The 20207-nt window shown below is 40.1% G+C and overlaps 1 protein-coding gene across 1 annotated transcript in view; it reads right to left on the bottom strand.

Moving 5' to 3' along the window:
• Positions 1 to 20207, bottom strand: part of ADCY1 (adenylate cyclase 1) — a 156819-nt gene that overhangs the window by 97645 nt on the left and 38967 nt on the right. The window contains exon 2 of the mRNA XM_068396464.1: positions 11406 to 11555. Coding sequence (XP_068252565.1) covers positions 11406 to 11555 — 150 coding nt within the window. The remainder of the gene's footprint in view (positions 1 to 11405; positions 11556 to 20207) is intronic.

Here is a 20207-nt window from a genome sequence, read left to right as displayed (position 1 = left end):
CAATTTTTGCAGTCTACCATAGATCTTCATTTGTTATTGCTGTACCTAAATGGAAAGTGCCACCATATTTACACAGCATTTTTTTCCTGGACAAGACAAGCATCAGACATGAATATAAAATATTAATAAGACTGTTTCAAAGGCAACTCACTATATAATTTTGAGATTCAGCTTCTACTTAGTCAGCTGGGACTCCAAAGTACACCCTAAATATTACCCCCTGTTACCTAATTATACCTTGATAAGTTCACTCTTGCATAATTTTAAAAGCTGCTGCTTAGTGGGTTTATGGTCTCTGTCATCCCTCCATTACACTGCACAGCCATTTTAATTCCCTGTAAGCAAAACAAAAAAATTGAGAGAGAAAAGAAACCTAGTGCAACACATGGAAGAACAACTTTGTTTTAAACTACTAGGATTAATTTATACTTTCCATAAGCTGGAAAACAAAGACAGCAGATTTCATTAGTGAATTATTTTAAATTAAACTATACTATGCTACGCCCCTTCCAACTAAGAAGGAAAAGCGCTATTAAAGAGAGTGATTTTTTAAAAGCCACAAGGTGGCAATGTTTCAGAACATTCCTGAGTTTTCTTGAAAAATTATATTTATCAGTAAGTCATTATTACAATCGTATTCATAAAAGACCATAAAGCTGCCATCTAATGCACAGATTTTGAGTAGTAAGAGGATGGCCAACAACATACAGTTATGGTAGATGATGAGTATACTATGTATGAACTGCAAGATGCATTCAGGATGAGTAGACCTCTACCAGACCAATTTGACATCTTTCTATGATTAACTTATTATTTTTTGTTTAAATAAAGGAAAGGTAGGATATATCATCAGCATAGTGTTTAACGAGGCATTGATAGGTTCCACATGGAAGAGTATTAGTTACAACGGAGAAGGTAAGACTTTGTGAAAGAATTAGGGGAGGGTAGTCTTGGATAAAACAGAGAGCAATGGGCTGCATGGAGTGTAGAAGCATCATGCTGGAGAGTGGGAATAAAGACACCACAAAACTTCTTGACGGTACGAAGTTCACAGGCCAGCATACAAGAAGTGGAATGATAAGAACGAGGAAAACCCAGCAGTACGTTGTGCCTTTTAGGTACCATCCACAAAAACACATGAGATAAAATGAGTTGGAAACCTCTGCATGTAAAAAAGTCCCAGATACCCACTGACCACTGAATGTCTACGGAGTATTTGACGCTACCCTAAAAAGCCAAGTGTGATTCCAGAATGGACTGGAAGATTGCTAGTAGGATACCTTAAGATCAGCCTCACAAATCTTGTTCAAAGAGGAACAAGAACAAAGAAAGGCTACAAGGACAAACAGGGAAACCAGAAGTATAAAAAGCATAGCCTGTCTTCATGGTTGTCCTCATACCTACTAAATCAGAATGCTCTAGAAATATATCAGTAAATACTAATCCTCAGAAAGGCATTGACACCAGGTATAAACTGGCAATGAATAAATGACTGCAACATGCATTCATATTTTTACTTTCACCCCATATCCTTAGTATCACTCTCTGAAACCTAACTGGCAAAATTCAATGTATCCACAAAACCATCACAGAAAACGTGACAGGAAAAGGGTGATACTCATTTCAGTTAATGGAAATCTTCCTACCAGAAGTGAACTTCAGCAACAAGCAGCTAAATTCACACAACCAAACGGTGCCTTTATACTTAAGGCATTGTTATTTGCAGAAACAGATAGAGGAAAACAAGACAAGGCAGGGAAAAAAAACAAAGCAGTGGTAAAACCCTTTGTCTTTCTGTAATGAACATGGTGAAGGAAAAGAGATGCCTGAAAACTTCCCTGGGTGCAACCACTGGTGACAAGAATGTTCAGCAATTATAGAATTATATCCTTGAAACACACTTTTCAAATATACTCCAACTTGGTTCTCTTCTTTTGAGGAACTGGAGTTAGGAGGTAAAGCACATGATCTCAACACAAATTGCTTATTTTAGTCTTGGTCACTGTTCTGTTCAAAAGATGTGTGGGTCAGCAAAGACATGCTACCAACCATGGAAACAATTAGAGAAGATTAGTGGGTATGGGAAGATAGTAATATGGTATATTTGAAACTATCTGCTAGGAATACAAAAAAATGTCAAATGGGAGTTTTTGAAGTTTTTCTTATTTATTAAATGTTAGTTTAATAGATGTCCATGTTTCTATCTAAAATAGGATTTTAATAAGCAGGTTCTTGAGGGTTTATCAATGAAGATGAAACTTTTTTTGGCACAGAACAGCCACTGAACGTACCATTCTAAATCTTCCTATGTGGAAAGAACACATTTTGCCAATTCTCTTGCAGAGTCAAGAAGGCCGGATTTCATCTTTTAGTGAAATGATCCCCTCACAGTAGCACTGACAGTATGCATATGTGTTGAATATATACGTTAAAAATAAAAAGACACACTTGAAGCACAAGTTCCAAAAATTTAATTTCTTTATAAAAAGGCTTTTCTGATTAAAATAAAGAGGGGCCTTGAAAATGATCAGAAAGAGTACCAATCCTCTGCCAATGTCGTGATCAGAGGGACCACAGAAGTGCTAATGCAATTCCTAGGCAGGCCTGCAGCCGAGACACGTGTGAACTCAGGTTTGCTAGAGGCTGAAGTGCTGCACAGAGTGATGTGTTCCACTGTGAACAGGACTGGAACAACAATCCTGTCATTGTATCTCTTTCTTCTTTTCTTCTGAAGATGCTAGGAAGATGGCATCACAAGCAGCATCAGCTTCACCGACGCTACCCCCTTCAGGGTAAATGGAAGGGCAGACAGAGCTTCACTGGCTTACCCCTGCTGTGCTGTTTCCTCTACAGTTACAGGTTCACCTCTTTCCAGTCCACAGACATGTCTGGTTTGTTCCACCAATGTAACACTGAATACTTGGGCTAGGCACATATGTATTCCTCAGGAAATGGATGTCACAGAGCTCAACCTTTAGGCAATGTAGACTCATCCCCCTCTTCTGCCCACACTAATCCTCCAGGCCCCTGCTAGTCGGACTTTTCTCGAAGAACATGTTACAGCTTGAGATGGTATTGGGACTGTGGCACTCTCTGCTTTTCCTCTGCCCCAAAGATACGACATCCTCCCTCACCACACTCCTTCTCCAAAAACCACATATCTCACAGAATCACAGAATCAACCAGGTTGGAAGAGACCTCTGGGATCATCGAGTCCAACCATTACCCCGACACCACCACGTCAACTAGACCATGGCACTAAGTGCCATGTCCAGTCTTTTCTTAAACACATCCAGAGATGATATCTCCACCAGCTCCGAACAGATACATAGCAAACCTGCTGTGGTCTGCTCTGGCACCTTGCTGAGAAACAGGGCCAGTGTAGGGAAGCAGCAGGAGAAAGGCCGCAGACATCTCCAGTCCTCCTTCCTCACTGATGGAGCAGACACACTGCAGCTGAGGGTCCAGAACAGGGGAAGAATCAGAGGAACATTAAGGACACACTGCTGCACTAGTACCAGTGCTTCACAATATTGCTATTGTCCGATACAACATACATTTAGAGCTGCAGTAGCCACTCAATACCAGTACATGCACTTTCTTATTACAGATTTTTGCCTGTGGTGGAACAAGCAAGAACTCTTCAGTAAAGATAAACTTTTTGATTGCTAGTGATAGAAACTGAGCTTGGTAGTGGGTGTAAGCAGACTAAGGATGTTAAAAACCAGGAACCTCAAGTCAAACCACCAATTTTAGAACATAAGACATACTAAGTGGGGAGCAGTTAGCCTTTAGTATAGCAACATGAAAGCTAATCACAGTGCAAAACAGCAAACTGGAATAAATGCCAAAATCTCCAGAGACTAAGATATAAAACTTTGCTTTGAAAAATCTAGACTTTTTCTAATCTAGGTTAGAAAAACCTAAAAGCCTTTGTCCTTTGCTACTTGTCCTCATAGAGCAGGGAAGTGAGCCTAACCCATTCAGCAGAAAATCTCACTGCCTTCCAAAGAGGAAAACCAAGGACCAACCATGAACATGCTAAGGAAGCAATGAGTGTATTCATCAATGAGTGTGGCATCCTACTAAAATACATAAAAACATTGCATGAGTGTGCACACAGCACTGCTGTCATGGACATCACTTTAAGTTTAGGAATCAGCCATAAGAAAGTACTTCTGAAGTATTTGTCTTACTATTTAACTGAAGGATCTGATGTATTATAGCCAGTGTTCTTACCTATGACAGTTTGCCTTAGCAACTGTCATCCACAATGTTATCTGTTAAAAACTGTATGGTAGTGTATTTTTAATCATCTAATGACAGGTTTGTGTGCTCTTAATTCGTCCCTCCTCCTCCATTCTCTCTAATGGAAAATACACAGAGCAAGCAGGAAAAATAAACTGAAAAGTTCACAGAGAGTCAAAGAGCACTAGCATATTTAATGGGCTGTTGTTTGAAGCAGAACACGTCTGAAATTTCCCAATATTTATTTCAAAACTCCTAACAGCCAAAGAATCAACAGGTTTTAGAATGATATAAGTACTATTTTTTAACTTACCTATGTTTGTCTGGTCTATTCAATGTAAGCCAGCATCCATTACAACATATAAGAGCTTAACGTAGGTGGCATGACTATATGTCATACATACCTCTATGAGAAAAAACAAACTGTAACAAACAGCAGTCCAAGACATCCCCATTAGATGGAATTTGAATGACTACATAGACTTACACTAAAAAGCAAAGTTCATACACCCTATTTTCTTCCTTAGAAATCTGTTCAGTTGCCACAACTCACACCTTGTGTCAAAAAATGAAATGGCTGATAACCAATTTAATTGACATACTTACTAAACTCAGGAAGCTTTGAGGGGGTGAAATAAAGTTAAACCAAATTGTTATAGCACTGATCTGCCCTGCTGTTCTAAGTGTGGCTTTTTAAAGGCTTTTATAGATTTTTCTATAATACCATGTTACGTTTTTCAAATTAAAGGCATGTGAGTACAGTAATACAATTACAATGCAATTAAAATATATGTACTTTGTATGTTTTACAACTGTACGTTTTTTCTTGTCTGTTACCGAGTTTCTACACTTTGACATTTCAAGTCCAGTTGCAAGGCAGCTCGCTCATCATACAGCTGTGTAGCCCTAAGCTTAGGTGTCCCCCTGTAACCACTCCCAGGAAAAAACCTCGTCTCACGTTCAGCAAGGTGTTCAGGATAGAAGGAATGAAGTATCCTTGTATGTGTCTAAGGAATAGTGCCTGTAGGTTAAAAGGTTAGATTACAAGCCTCACTCTTACTTGGCCAAAATTCAGTAAGAAGAATCCCAATGGTACGACAAACAATGCATCTTCTGGCACTAACCACATTCAGACAAGATGTTTATTCTGCTTAAAAAGAGGTGCAAGAGAGCTCTAAAATTAGAATACATTTATTTGTTTGCTATACCCTGCCTTGCAAGGGGTAACAAGCAGTTCCTAATGGCTTCATGTCAAAGCTGAAGCCTTCCACCTGAAGGTTTGCATTTAACCCGAGTAAGCCCTCAGATTTATTATTTGCTGTATTAGACATGTGCATGACTATTGCAGGACTGGGGACTAACAGATGCTAGTCAGTGGAAATTATAAATTGTCCAGCTGCTTCTGGACAATTATTGCTGTGTGGGAGAGAGAAACGTGCCTCTTCAGAACTCTTTTTACCTCAGAAAGGTGGAAGACAGACCAGGGGCGCTGTGTAGCAGGATAAAGGTAGCCAACAGTTCATCTCAGCTCTGTGTAAGGGACTAAGCAGCCAAAGGTGGCAAACGCAGAGAGCAGGACGAGTTCCCATCTCTGCTGCTATTTGGCTAAGAGGCATTGCTGGCCAGCCTGCACGAGGGGGTGTGAAGCCCAGCAGTTTAAACTGAGAGCCTGCAATTGCAACATTCCTTATTTTCTCTTTTCCCTGGTCCTAGAAAAGGACAAATAGATTTTTGTGGACTTTGTGGACAAAAAAGGTGGACTTTCCTGTATAAGATTGTGGTTTGATGACACAATAAATTTAATTTTAAGCTCCCTTGCAACATAGAACAGAGCGCTAATGTGCTACAGGCTCACCCTGTCAGCTAAAATTAGTTAGTCCACCTATGTTTTTCAAAGATTACACTGGATCAGGTATCATCTCTTGCCCTGCCATTTGTGTAAAATCAGGATCGCCTCCCTGTTGCATGCGAGATAATTTGACAAGAACATGTTTTTGTGCCCACACATGATCCAGATGAAATTTTTGCTGCAGGGCGATTTGCTGATGCACAGAGCCAGTACGAATGATTATTGAAACAGTGCCTGTGTTTTAGTGATAAATTTCATATTCTCTTCTGCATTGCAATTGAAAAGTATGCAAGATTCCGAGAATAAAAAGTATGGGAAACGTGAGGACAACCTGATTATGCATTGATAAGCATGCTGTCATACACCCTAGAAATTGCATTTGCCTGAGGCTGTGAAAATAACTAATTCTTCAGTTTGGTTGCTGAATTGGAAGAAAAAAAGCCCCAGCAACCTGTCATCCATTACCAAAATGAAAGTCCAACATGGTTTGCTTTATTCAAACATAATGTTGTAATTTTTTTTCCTCTCCTTTTTTCCTAAATGCTTGAAATTAAACATAATGGACAAAACCACTGGACGGTTGCTATGGATGTCATCCTTTTACCCAAAGGTACAGGAGGCAGTACACATATCCAAAGTGTGCAATATCTAGATTAAATTGTTCTGAAGGGGGATCTGAACCCAAAACACCCTTAGCAGCAGTTCAAAGTATTCTACACTGAGACTTGTGCTATATTTTGCTGACACTGGTTTCATTTTCCGTGAACAGTTATTAATCAAATCTCAGATTCAGTGATGTCCCAGTTACTATATGCAATGTTAAGGATATTGCACTAAAATGCAACAGACGCTTGGAATATAAACACATATAAACACAAACATTTGTATGCACAATTCAGCATTGCACAGAGAATTTAACGAGCTTCAAAAGATCTGGTGAACATGTACAGAAGCACTGCAGAGGAACACCGAGGTGCTAATCTGCCTCCCAGAACCAGCATTACTGCAGCAGCACAGTGTTGTACTAACAAAGGGAACAACTCTACCTCTCAGCAAAACTAATCAGACTAGCTGGAGTGCCATGCTTCTGGCCCTGAAGCTAGCCGTAGAGCTGGCTGTCTCAGCCCAATGCTTCCTAGCTCGCTGTAGTTTTTAGTACTTCCTTCAGCTTCTATTAAAGCCTAAAGTAAACTTAAATTTCATGCATTGCAATGGAGTACACAAGTATTTCATAAGAGAGATGTCATCACTAAACACATTTCTTTAGTCTGTCTCCATTTAGCCCACATCCAGGGCTAAACAATAACCAGTTGTTCTATCTTTCCCAGCTAAGAAAGGGAACTGGGAAAAGGAGGGAGACTCAGGTGTTGAAATTTAAACAGATTTAATAAAATAAAACAAACGATATTAATACAAAAGACACAAAGTTATACTCAGCCCATAGAGTGGTGGCAAGTCCCTCCAGAGATCACAACCATCAAGGACAAAGGGTAAGAAGAGAGCAGAGCAGAGCCCCAGCAGCTTTCCCATTTATAGGGAATGGACATTAATGTTATGGAATACACCTGTGGGTCAGCCTGGGGCAGCTGCCCTGGGTTTAACTGCTGATGGCCTTGATCACCACCCCACAGCTGGCCACAAACTGAAACAAAATGTAACAGAAAAGTGATTCTATCAATTTTATCCCCACAAAATGAGGACACAGTCCCAATGGTTTGACAGACTCAATGTGAATTCATGTATAGTTTTTAAGATAGCCAGTCCCCCATTCCGGAGACTTTGCTACTCTCCAGTTGTTTTGCCATCATCATGTTGTAATTGTGAGCAAGTACAAAAGTAACATTTAGGGGGGAATGAAAGATCTAAACAAGTTGCTTGAAAGGTCTTTATTTTGCAAACATATTTGCATGTACTTATGCAATTAAAAAACAGTGAAGATACCTAAGCTGTTTTGTGGGCTTTGGAGGTTTGCATGAAGACATTTTTTTAGCCTTCCTCATATGAAAACAACAGGTGTTTTCCACATTAGCCTGTTCTGCAGCAAGTACCTTTCACTGATGGAAATTTTATGCTTCATCTCCAAATCTAATGCATGAATATGCATAAAAATATTCTTATTATTGGCGACGGGGAAAAAAATGTGAGTAAGACTCGTTACAAAGTTGGCAAGATTGGGGTAGGAAATAGCATCCACACATCAGGAGACTAAACAGGCTGCAATTCTTCAGCTTGGAAAGAGAGATGAGTAGGGCTATGAGAGAAGGCTAGAGTTTTGTGAGTGGCATGGAAAAAGTTACTGTAGAATGATTACTCATAATTTATCACAAAACAAGAGCTGGAGGGCACCCAATCAAGTCATCAGACAAGTCTATGACAAATAAAAGGAAGTTCTGCTTCACAGAGTGCATAATTGGAGTGAAATTCACCATCACAAAACTGTGGGGAGGACAAAACTGTACATACACTGAAAGAGAGACTAGAAACAATGGAAAATGGGAGTCTACAGGGCTTTAAACACAGTGGTCCAGTTGCTCTTCAAATTAAGATGGCCTCAGATTTACAATGCTACCACTTCCTTAGAGCACAGCACCACGTCAGGAGCTGCCACGCTGGGAATTAATACGTGGTGAGCCACAACTTCCTTATGGTTTCCTCTCTGAAACAGGTAGCAAGCAGCCTCAATGAGCAGCAGATTGCTTCTTTCTCTACACTGAATGCATCTCCATTCCCCATCCCTGTTTGCTCCTTTCTTGCTCACTTGGGAAGGGGGGAAGCATTGCCTGGAGGCTGCTCTCAGGATCCGGAGGGACATCTAACGCTGGGAGTCCTCCAGGGAGCAGGGTGACAATGTCTTGCTTGCTGTATGGGCAAGGGATGATCTGGAATTAATGAAGCGGACACAGAGAGATGATGCAGTCGGAGTAAAGGGGAAGTGCTCAGGTGCTCTGACCGAGCACAAACAGAAAAAGTGCAGTTCCAAGGAACAGGACCCACCTCACAATACTTATTCTTAACTGCTTGCTTTGCAGAGGATGGTCTTGCTGCTGAGATTTATAGACAACGAGAGAAGCTGCTTACTCCAAATGAATGATTATAATTATTTGCTCATGGTCTAAAACTTATTTGGTTCTTGGCCTTCGTTTCTGGTGTTACTCCAGAATTGTAGTCTAACATGGTGAACATTAAACTGAATTTTTAAATAAACAGATTTTATCTGCTCCCCTTCTTCCCAGAAACACTTTCAAACCCTACTTGCAAACTCCTGCATGATGTCTCTGAAACTGCTACATGAGATCTTTGCTCTTGCTCATAAAAATAGATTTATCAAAATCATCACGTGAGACTATTACTACAAATGCATTCCATACGAAGAGAACCACTGTAAGTAGGACACAGAGGAAGAAATCTCACAGTTTCAGCTGTGGTATCTGTCTCACACAGTCAACACTTGAACTCCAGAAGGCTGTGTATGTTCAAAACCCAAAAGCACGTTCTTTCCTTCCCCATTAAAGACTTGCACAGAAATACCAGGGAAACGTTTTAGCATTTTCGATCACAATTCTCAACGTAAAAGGGCTACGGTATTTAGGTCAGAGCATTTGAATGAGACAAGAAAGTCTGATGAAAAAATTCAGTCCTTTTTAACATGTAATGTTGGTCTTTCAGAGAACAAAAATACAGGAGTGATCACAAAAATTGAACTAGGTCAGCAACGTCTCTTTTCCTCTCAAACACTCTTTGAGTGTTGCCAGCTGGAAACAGGCTACGTTATGCCACAGCAACTGCAGAATAATTTTGCAGCCTGTAATCACGTCTTAATTCTCACCCTGGTTTTAGAGGTATTCTAATGTAGTGTGAGAGCAGCCACGGAAAGTATTTTGGTGGTACTTTTGACCGCTAATTGGCATATTTCACCACTGTATTGAGTTTTACACTGTGTTGCACACAGTTAATTACACAAGTGTAGGAGAAAAATGTATTCTCTTCACCGACCTGTACACAACATTGGAAAAATATTCACAGGGTTCTCTAGGTATACTATTAACAATAGTGGTACTTGTGCGTAATGTTTTTGCTTTCTTGTGTTTCTATATGCATGGATAAAATATAAAATAAGACAGATTGCTAATGTGCTAACTAGAGAAACACAAAAATCAGTATTATTTTCATGTTGGAATCCAGAAGCGGGTTTTCAAAGGCACGAATGGCAGGGTTGCCTAAATCCCATAGAAATTCACTTATGGCACATTCATGCCTTTGAAAACCTGCAGCTTTGGGTCACAAAAGGCCAGAAGCAAACCTAAAGGCTTTGATCCTAATACCACTTTTACACAGCCAGCAAAGATACGCAGTTGTTCAAAGAAGACGTCTACTTATTGCAGAGTTTGTTCAGGTCATAAAAATGCATTCCCTCAAATCATAATGTAAAGTATTAAAGGACCTGTGCTATTCCATACATGGGAACAGACTTGCTAGAGAAATTGCAAGTGAAGAGAAGTAAAAGTGTGTGAGGTACACAAGCCTTGAGGACCCTGACATCTTGTATAGCAAGGTTTGAATACCACTTAAGTCCTTTATTGGCATAAGTTACCATCATTCCACAGAGGTCAATGGAGCTACATCTATGTATTTGAGCGTGGCCCTCTATTATTACCTAGACAGAAAGAAAAATCCAGTCCAAACCTTACACATGAACAGATCTTAGTAGGTTTAAGATTCAGACCTGTGAGTAACAACAGCAAACCCCACTGTATAGTGTTTTTTCTCATTGTTTCCAAATATACTTAGAAGACTGATTGATAAAATTGTGTGAAAAAACCCATCAAACTACTAAGGTAGCTTTTGAGAAAAGGAATAGCTTGTTATCCCAGTTATTCATGTATATCAGTGCAGCCCCTTCTCCCCAAAATGCAGACTTTTGTTTATAGGTGTCATGAATGCAAACAGGTTAGAGCACACACAGCCAGAAGAGAAGTATTTACAGCATATCTAACACCCACCCAAAAATATCCATGCAGAAAAAAAAAAACAGGATCTAAGACTACAATAGTACGTTAGCTTTGCCTCAGACCTACAATCCATGACTTCTGGTGCTGGAGCTGAGAGTAGCCATGGGGTCAGCCTGCACCTCCTGCGTGCGCTGGGGAGGAAGAGCTGAAGCAGGTGGGATGATGCAGCACCCTTCCTTCACAAGGGAAACTCACCCATGCCCTATCATGCACTCAGCAGTAATATCCTGACCTGTGGTTCACATAATACAGTCATCTCAGAGAAACAGAGAAAAAAGAAATAAGGCTTAGAAACTGACCTGTTTTTCATTTTCGTCCTCCAGCCTCAGCCTGTCCTCAATGCAGTTCCTGGCCTGAAGGAATGCCTTCCTCTGAGCCCTTTCTGTCAAAATCCTCACAAAGACCCCATACAAATTTACACTGACAAAAAGGATTGCATTGGCCACAAGCTGTAAGAAAGAAAGAAAAATAAATGAAAATTTTAAAATACAGATTTTTATTTTACATTTCTACTCAGCAAAATAAAAAAAAAAGGCAAAAAAAAAAAAACCCTTAGCACTGACTTTAAAAATTCTTCCTCGCTAGCCATGTCACCGATACCCATTCCCACAACCCAACTGCAGCCAAACAATTAGAGCAGCTACCACAAGTCCGGGCGAGCAATATTGCATAATGCAAAACTTCACATCTGCTGAAGTTAATTTTTTTTCCAATGACGCTTATTACTTTCATTCAGCATCAATTCTTTCAGCAGCCCATTGGCAGATCTGTCCATCTCATAAGGCAAGCAGTATCTTCAGCATTTTTTCAATTGCAAGATGCCTGGAAGACCAAAATTATTTTCCTATGCCTTCATAAAGTAGGGATATTACTGTCCCATTTTTATAGTTGAGAAGCAAAGCACTGACAAAATCTGTGACTAAATCAAAACGTGTGCCTGGGTACCCCAAGCTTTCATATTGTGTAGTTTGCACTTAGAAAATCTGCTTCCCTTCCCATATCTATACTATTAGTGACCATACCGTACTTTTTGAGAAAGCATTTGTAATATGTGATAAAGTTAGTTAACTAACCTAAATAACTCAACAGTGGCTTGCACACAACCTCCCTATCTAAGACAATCCCGTCCAAGTTTCTCACCGCATCTCTGATGTCTCTAACATTTCTTCAGAGAGCAAATTCTGCAATGCAGCGCAGTGTTTGTTTAGAAAGGAGGCAATAAGGCCTGTTTACTCAATATCTTTTTAGTCTATTCTCCATATTTACTCTACTTACTACCACAGCATCATGATAAGGATTCATGGGACTCATAAATTCCAAAATTTCGGAAATCAGCTGGCACATAAATTGGCCAAGATTGGGTATAAGAAGAGCAAAGAAAGACATTACAGCAAGTAAAACAATTCATGTTAAATTCCTACACACCTAAAATAGATCATAAGGACCATATAACCGACATCATCCCTCTGTACTTGGCACTGGTGAGGCCGCACCTTGAATACTGTGTCCAGTTCTGGGCCCCGCACTTCAAGAAAGATGTTGAGGTGTTGGAGCGAGTCCAGAGGAGGGCGACCAAGCTGGTGAAGGGTCTGGAAGGTCTGACCTATGAGGAACGGCTGAGGGAGCTGGGGGTGTTTAGCCTGGAGAAGAGGAGGCTCAGAGGTGACCTTAGTGCAGTCTACAACTACCTGAAGGGAGGTTGTAGTGAAGTGGGAGTCGGCCTCTTCTCCCAGGCAACTAGCGATAGGACAAGAGGGCACAGCCTCAAGCTTCGCCAGGGGAGGTTCAGGTTGGACATTAGGAAGAATTTCTTTTCAGAAAGGGTCATTAGACATTGGAAGGGGCTGCCCAGGGAGGTGGTGGAGTCACCATCTCTGGATGTGTTAGGAAAAGACTGGACATGGCACTTAGTGCCATGGTCTAGTTGACAGGGTGGTGTCAGGGCAACGGTTGGACTCGATGATCCCAGAGGTCTCTTCCAACCTGGTTGATTCTGTGATTCTGTGTGACATTTATTTCTTAATTCAAGGTATACATTTCAAGCTACTACATCTCTACTGTTGCATGATCTGCTAGTGTAAATTGAAGAGGAGACCACTGCACTGCATAGTGAGTCCAGCTGTGCTAACATAAAATTTAAATAAAAAATAAAACCACTGACAATATTGTCGAGAATGCTTACTGACTAACAGGACTAGAGTTGAAGGCTTGAATTCAGCCAATATGGTAAACAAAGATCCAAAGTGGCATCCAGAAACTCCCTGCTGATTTTGGAGAGCCTTTGGGAAACATTTCACCCTACAAAAATAAGAAGGAAGTTTCTGATGTGTGTAACTAATGGCAGTATACATCTCCATCTCTTGTGATGTCAGTACACTGGGTAGAATTGAAACACCCTTTCTGGGTGGGTTCTCCAGACCTTCATGGATTCACAAGTCCTCTTTTACCTTCATACTTGGTTGTTATTAGTTAACAGGACATAAACAACAACTTCCCTGCAAACATTCTCACCAGCACAAAATCAAAAGATACCCTATGACAATAAAGGGAGCTGTGCCCAGCATTAGTGTTTCCTTTCTCGTCAGATACCCAAAAAGAAACAGTTATCTCACAAGAGCTGACACCAGTGAAGAATGGTGTTACGGCTTCCTCCTGAGAACTGCAAAATGCGGGTTCAGGTGTCATCAGTCAGAAGAATTTAGAGCTAAGAATCTCATATACCAGCTACTAACATGTCACTTCTCAGAGATAGTAATACAGATGGGAAAACTTTGAAGATGAAGAGCAGTACATGAGCATATATCATGTCATGATACAGGCTGAGCATAAACAGTCTGCAATTCCTATCCTTTATTTTGCTTCATCACAGAGAACTGTTTGAGGTATATCAATTTTCAGCACAAGTTAAAGCCTACTAAAAAGAAATTACTGTAGAAGTTCCAGTAGAATCCTATTTTTAGAGACATGAATGCAGTTGCACTCACCTTATCCCTGCATTTTATCATGCTGAAGTGTAGTGACAACAGTGTATTTTAAAGCTAAATCTTAGAAGTGCAATGGAATAAAAATAGAAAGGATTTGTAAAGGCTGTGTTCAAAGGCAGTAGAGAGAGCCCACAGAATAAAGAGTCAGGACAGTGCAACTGCTTGACCCTGTCCATACACAAAAGAGTTGTAAATAACATAGGGTGAAAAACTAATACTGTCTTTATGCGCTGATATCAGAGTGGACCAAGATATAAATAATTACTTCTAGAGAAAATAAAAGAGTCAACTCAGTTTCTGGGCTTCAACTGGAAGCAGTAAAAGACTGTCTATTGTAACAATCTGTTCTGGGACTATCATTACGATTTCACTCAAGCAACAGTGATCACCTGGACTGGGGGTAACCAGTAGGTGGGTTCCTGCAATCATGCAGCCACTTTCAGACTCAGCAGGTAAGTTCTTTTCCGACATGCTTTGAACAGTTTAAGATAAAACACAGGCTTAGCTGTCAGCTCTGGCCTGCAGGGAATCAGGAAAAGTGATAAAGCAGGTAAAAGATTCATAGATTTCAAAATGTGAGAAAAGAAAGTAGGGGGGATTGTCTCCTGAGGTAAGAGTTCCTTCCCTCCACAACCCATTTTCTGCTTAATTACACTTTTTTCCCCAGTTGCAAACTACATCCATCTCTCTCTCTCTCTCTAGGTTTCTCAAATGCGTGCCATTTCCTGATCCCTTTGATTTTAATATGTAAGTCTATACCTCTACATATACACACATACATAACTTACACACATTATGTGCTGTAACTCCAGGAAAGATTGAGAGACTTGCTGTTAAAACTAAGCATCTATGAAGAGGCACTGAGGCATCCAGAACTGCTGAAACATCAAGGAATTTCATTTGAAATCATTCCTATGTTATTCACTGTACTACTGCTTAGTAGCAAAAAAAGTGCTCTTCAAGTTTCACCATCACCTCCTATTTACAGAATTATCAAAGAAATAATATACTTAATGCAACAAAGTGACTCAAAGACATTTTTATGCTGCAACCTCTTCCAAGCAATGTTATTCTCTCACCCATAATGAGATTACATGTCAGCCAGAGTAAAAAAACGGTGTCAGGGTTACGAAAGCCTTTTTTAATTTTTTTTTTTAATTTATTGCTGTCACTGAATCTTGTATTGTGCATTCTGCCTATCTGCTGCACTTCAGTACCAACATCCTGAGCTTTAAGCTTGTGTAGTCCTTAGTAGGGTACGCTTTCTATCACTGGATGAATTTTGTCATGGTTCCCATTGACTTTCTTGGGTCTCAAGTTAGTTTTGTAGGGAACTCAAATTGTGCAATACAGCAATGCCCATCAAGGAGTGAGCAAATAATTCTGGAGGTAAGCAGCATGTAATATGCACACACATACACAGGGCTTGAAGGATTCAGCTAAAGATATCCTTTTTTTTTTTCCCCCAGAATGATCTCCCACTTCTTGAGTGTCCCTTGGGATTAGTTGAGAGACTCTTTGAAGAGTCTCTCAAAACTTTTCTCTCTGTTCCACATAGATAGGTTTTATTCTCCACTTCTTTTTCCTTCAAAGTAAGACTCCTCATGTGTGCATTCATGCATCCACTTGCTCTCTCTCAAATAAATTGTGAAAAATTCTACGTGTTATTCATTGCCTTTTGAGAGGACTCCGCTTACTCAGCAGACTAATTCTGTTGTCAGGTAAACAGCTGCATAGTAGATGGTTCAAACCCAAGGCTGGTTTTAATTGTGGAGTAGCTTTCTGTTTGTCTCACAAAATTGCCTCATAGAAAAATGTGACTATTTCACAAAGGTGTGAATGACTTCTGGAACACTCAAAGACCTTTTTTACAAAGTGGCATTCATGTGAATGGATATTCAAATACCCAGATGAAGTAGACTAAAATGAGAAATATAAATTACCAGAGAAGAAAAATTCAGGAGACTCCCTCAGAATTTTATTGTGCTCTCTAAAAGCTGGGCTCGTGGTATGAATGGGACTGAGAAGGGATTTCAATAGTTACCACTCCCAGGATTATAATTTAGTGGCTAATGTAAATATTCAATTTAATCTCAGCAGCATGAGTTCTCATGATCTCCCATGAAGCAGAGAAGAGTGGAATATGTAGGAAATGTGGCCAGCATTTCCAGGTGAAGTTTGACATTTGCAGAAAAGACAAGACCAATGCAGTTTGTGTATGTCTTAACCCTCGGATACCTGGTAAGATGAGAGGTATGGAAGGCCTGAATTCTACTTCCAGTTTTCTCTGTTAATTGAATTTTAGTGCAAGTAATTTCTGTGCCACTACTGTTGTTCCTGTTATGCAGACAATGGAACATTTTCTCATCCTGTCAAAATATTTTGAGACACGGCAATGAAATGCGTTATTGTAAAATACAAATGTCTATTGTGAGGCACACCTCTAAGGAAAGAGTCATGAACAGCTTCCTAAAATGAGTCAGTGCTTCCACCATTAAAACTCTTGACGAGAAAGACAAGACTGCGCTGTTTATGAAAATTGTTGATATAAAGAACAAGACCTTTTACAAGTTTAAACAAAAATCTTTCCTCTTTTTCCTGTAATGGAAAATGTTACCACTGAAGCGGTGCTTTATTTACAGCACAAGACTGCATAAAAGAGAATGCACAATTGCCTCTTGATCCTGACATGGTTTTGTTAAGTTTAGTAATTCACTTAATCAACTCACTTCACAGCCTTTTGAGAACACTCAATTACTACATCTGCTCCCTCCATTTGTTGAAGTGGCATAACACAGGAGCAGATAACTTCTCCTTAGCTCCTGACTGCATCCCAAAAAGCACACCCTCCTACTAGAGAAGGCAGCCAAACAAATTTTCTCCAGATTAAATAAACGTATTCCCATTTTGAATAAATGTCCCTCTCTTATTTTTGTTAGTTTTTGTCCTAACTGATTCATGCCACATACTAAGAAAGTACTGTTCTGCTGTGTGGCTCCTGTCTTCATTCCCACCTCTCCTGAATCTACAGCATACTCTAAGAGGGGATTAGTGACTAGTTATTTAAATGAGCACAGAATCACAAAATCAACCAGGTTGGAAGAGACCTCTGGGATCATCGAATCCAACCGTTGCCCTGACACCACCATGTCAACTAGACCATGGCACTGAGTGCCATGTCCAGTCTCTTCTTAAACACATCCAGAGATGGTGACTCCACCACCTCCCTGGGCAGCCCCTTCCAATGGCTAATGACCCTTTCTGAAAAGAAATTCTTCCTAATGTCCAACCTGAACCTCCCCTGGCAAAGCTTGAGGCTGTGTCCTCTTGTCCTATCGCTAGTTGCCCGGGAGAAGAGGCCGACTCCCACTTCACTACAACCTCCCTTCAGGTAGTTGTAGACTGCATGTGATGTGTTGAATGAGAACAGATGTCACTGTTGAGGAAAAGACAATAGCACTGGGGTGTCTATAACCATACAAGTGAAGAGGACTTTTAGGATGTCTAGGATGCTATGTCCATTAACCACAGCCAGTTTTTTTAAAGTGTACACGCACAATGTGTAATTGTAAAAATCCACTCTGTGTCTCTCCCTCTGTTTGCATACCTGATTGACCAAAGTACGAGACACAATTTATAACCACTGTTTAAAATACATGTCATAAACCTTTCTAAAAAATGCCTCCTACAAATGCAGAGTCATCGAGAGCCATCAAGCTTCCCAGTGTTAAAAAAGTTCATATGTTGCATCTTTCTCAAAAGGATATGTCCTTTTAACTTGGAAACATGCACTGGGAGAACAGTTAGACACTGTTGGCTGTTTATCTGGTGTCAGAAGCACTTACCTCTAAGATTAAGTAGGAAAGAATTATGATGGAATATCAGAACTAGGTCTATTGAATCATAAATTTTGAATCCTAAATCTTATGTAGCACTGCAGCTTAAAAACATTCTGATAAAGATATCCGTGATTACGTAAGGTGTGTGACATGAATCTATCACATTAATTTCAGGCTCCTATTTTTGATATTCTGAGCTGTTGTGCCTTTCTTAGTGAATTTCTGAAAGGAACTCACAATTCCATCATTTTTACCTTTCACATTAGCAACAAATTAAATCTTTATTTTGATGTACCAAAGCTTCTGGATTTTTTTATTTTTTAGTTGTTAGGAAGGCAGAAAGAAGCACTTACGTGGAAGAACTTTTGTTCTTATCTGCATTTTTTTAATTAAAAAAAAGGCAGCTGATTTTTGGGGAACAGGAAAAATAACAGATGGAGGACTTAGAGGTAATATATGCACTGATATGTGAAATTTTAGAAATAAGAAATAAAGGACTGGATGGAAAATACTGCAAGCAGCATACAGGCTGAAATACCTTCAACCATAACTTCTCAATCACTTCAAACCATTCCAAATAATGTATAATTTCATAAAAGCTGTATTTTTGAAAAAAAAAAAAAAAAAAAAAAGACCTAAACACATAGCAGTATTCTATTATAAATGGTTGGTGCAACTGCAACAGTAACATCTAAAACTTGCCAAGTGTAGCACTGGGCCACTGCACTTCAGAAATTCTCAAAAGCGAGAAGAAAATGCCCTGATTTGTCTCCATCCGAAGCCTGTTTCTACACATAGTGTGTGTGTACTGATGCACATTTGTGAGTTGACTCTTGACAGCATGTGAACAATATTAATTATTTCTCTTGGTTTCATCTTTGTATCCATTAAGCCCAGGTGAGGTTAGTATCAGCAATCTTTCCCTGTATCAAACCAGACCTTACAATCAAATAATTGGAAGTTACTTTTACACAAGGCAACAAACTCTCTCCAAAGCCCACAGAAGTGCTGGGGCTATTGAAGACAGAAGAGAATATCTGAAGAATATTACACGTGAAGGAGAAATGATTTCCCAGTCATCCATATGAATCAGTCAAGTCTAGGGACATGAGAGAACTGGCCGATCTCCTTGTTTTTTCACTATATGAGAGAATCACAGAATCGCAGAATCAATCACGTTGGAAGAGACCTCTGGGATCATCGAGTCCAACCGTTGCCCTGACACCACCATGTCAACTAGACCAGGGCACTAAGTGCCATGTCCAGGCTTTTCTTAAACACATCCAGAGATGGTGACTCCACCACTTCCCTGGGCAGCTCCTTCCAATGTCTAATGACCCTTTCTGAGAAGAAATTCTTCCTAATGTCCAACCTGAACCTCCCCTGGCGAAGCTTGAGGCTGTGTCCTCTTGTCCTGTCGCTAGTTGCCTGGGAGAAGAGGCCGACTCCCACTTCACTACAACCTCCCTTCAGGTAGTTGTAGACTGCAATAAGGTCACCTCTGAGCCTCCTCTTCTCCAGGCTAAACAATCCCAGTTCCGCCAGCTGCTCCTCATAGGTCATAAAGAGGCTATGAGAGATATGAGAGATATGGTATTTCAGCTGTAGCTTTCTCTTGCTGTTACATTATGGTACTGCCCTCCAGAGCGTGCGACAGGTTCACAGCAGAACATATACCTCAAACAATAATAATATGGTCCCAGTCACTTCCATCTGTAGAAAGCTGACACAATGAGCTACCCAGAAAAAAAAAGTCAAAATATTCTTGCTAACTGGCTTACATGTCACATCCCACAAATTTCTTTGTCCTGAGAAGAGAGAGGCAAATATTACTTACATTTCTGTCCTGATTTAGCTGTTGCATTCTTTTACAGCATATTATAAGTGACCATAGAACAAATAAGCCCTCAATTCTTCCGTGCTTATGGGGTGGCTTGTGACAGTTTGGAGTTTTTGGGACATTGCAATTGTTCCCAAGCACTATGAATAGCTGCTATCTATCAAAAAAAGACTCGGAATATGTTTCCAAAGCCACTTGAAATAATTTCTATAGAAATTCTGGCCAATATTTTTATTTATTTGTACATATTATTTACTTGCTGGACAGATCCAGGTGATCAGCCCCTGAAGCTGTTCTACATCCACCAAAAATCTGCAGCTTTCTCCCTTTTTCCTATTAGTTAGTATAATCACAGAATCACAGAATCAACCAGGTTGGAAGAGACCTCTGGGATCATCGAGTCCAACCGTTGCCCTGACACCACCCTGTCAACTAGAC

This window comes from Nyctibius grandis, chromosome 3, assembly GCF_013368605.1.
Source record: "Nyctibius grandis isolate bNycGra1 chromosome 3, bNycGra1.pri, whole genome shotgun sequence".
In the NCBI taxonomy this organism is placed as follows: domain Eukaryota; kingdom Metazoa; phylum Chordata; class Aves; order Nyctibiiformes; family Nyctibiidae; genus Nyctibius; species Nyctibius grandis.
Note: the sequence above shows the minus strand (reverse complement) of the source record. Positions and strands in the feature narration are given on the sequence as shown.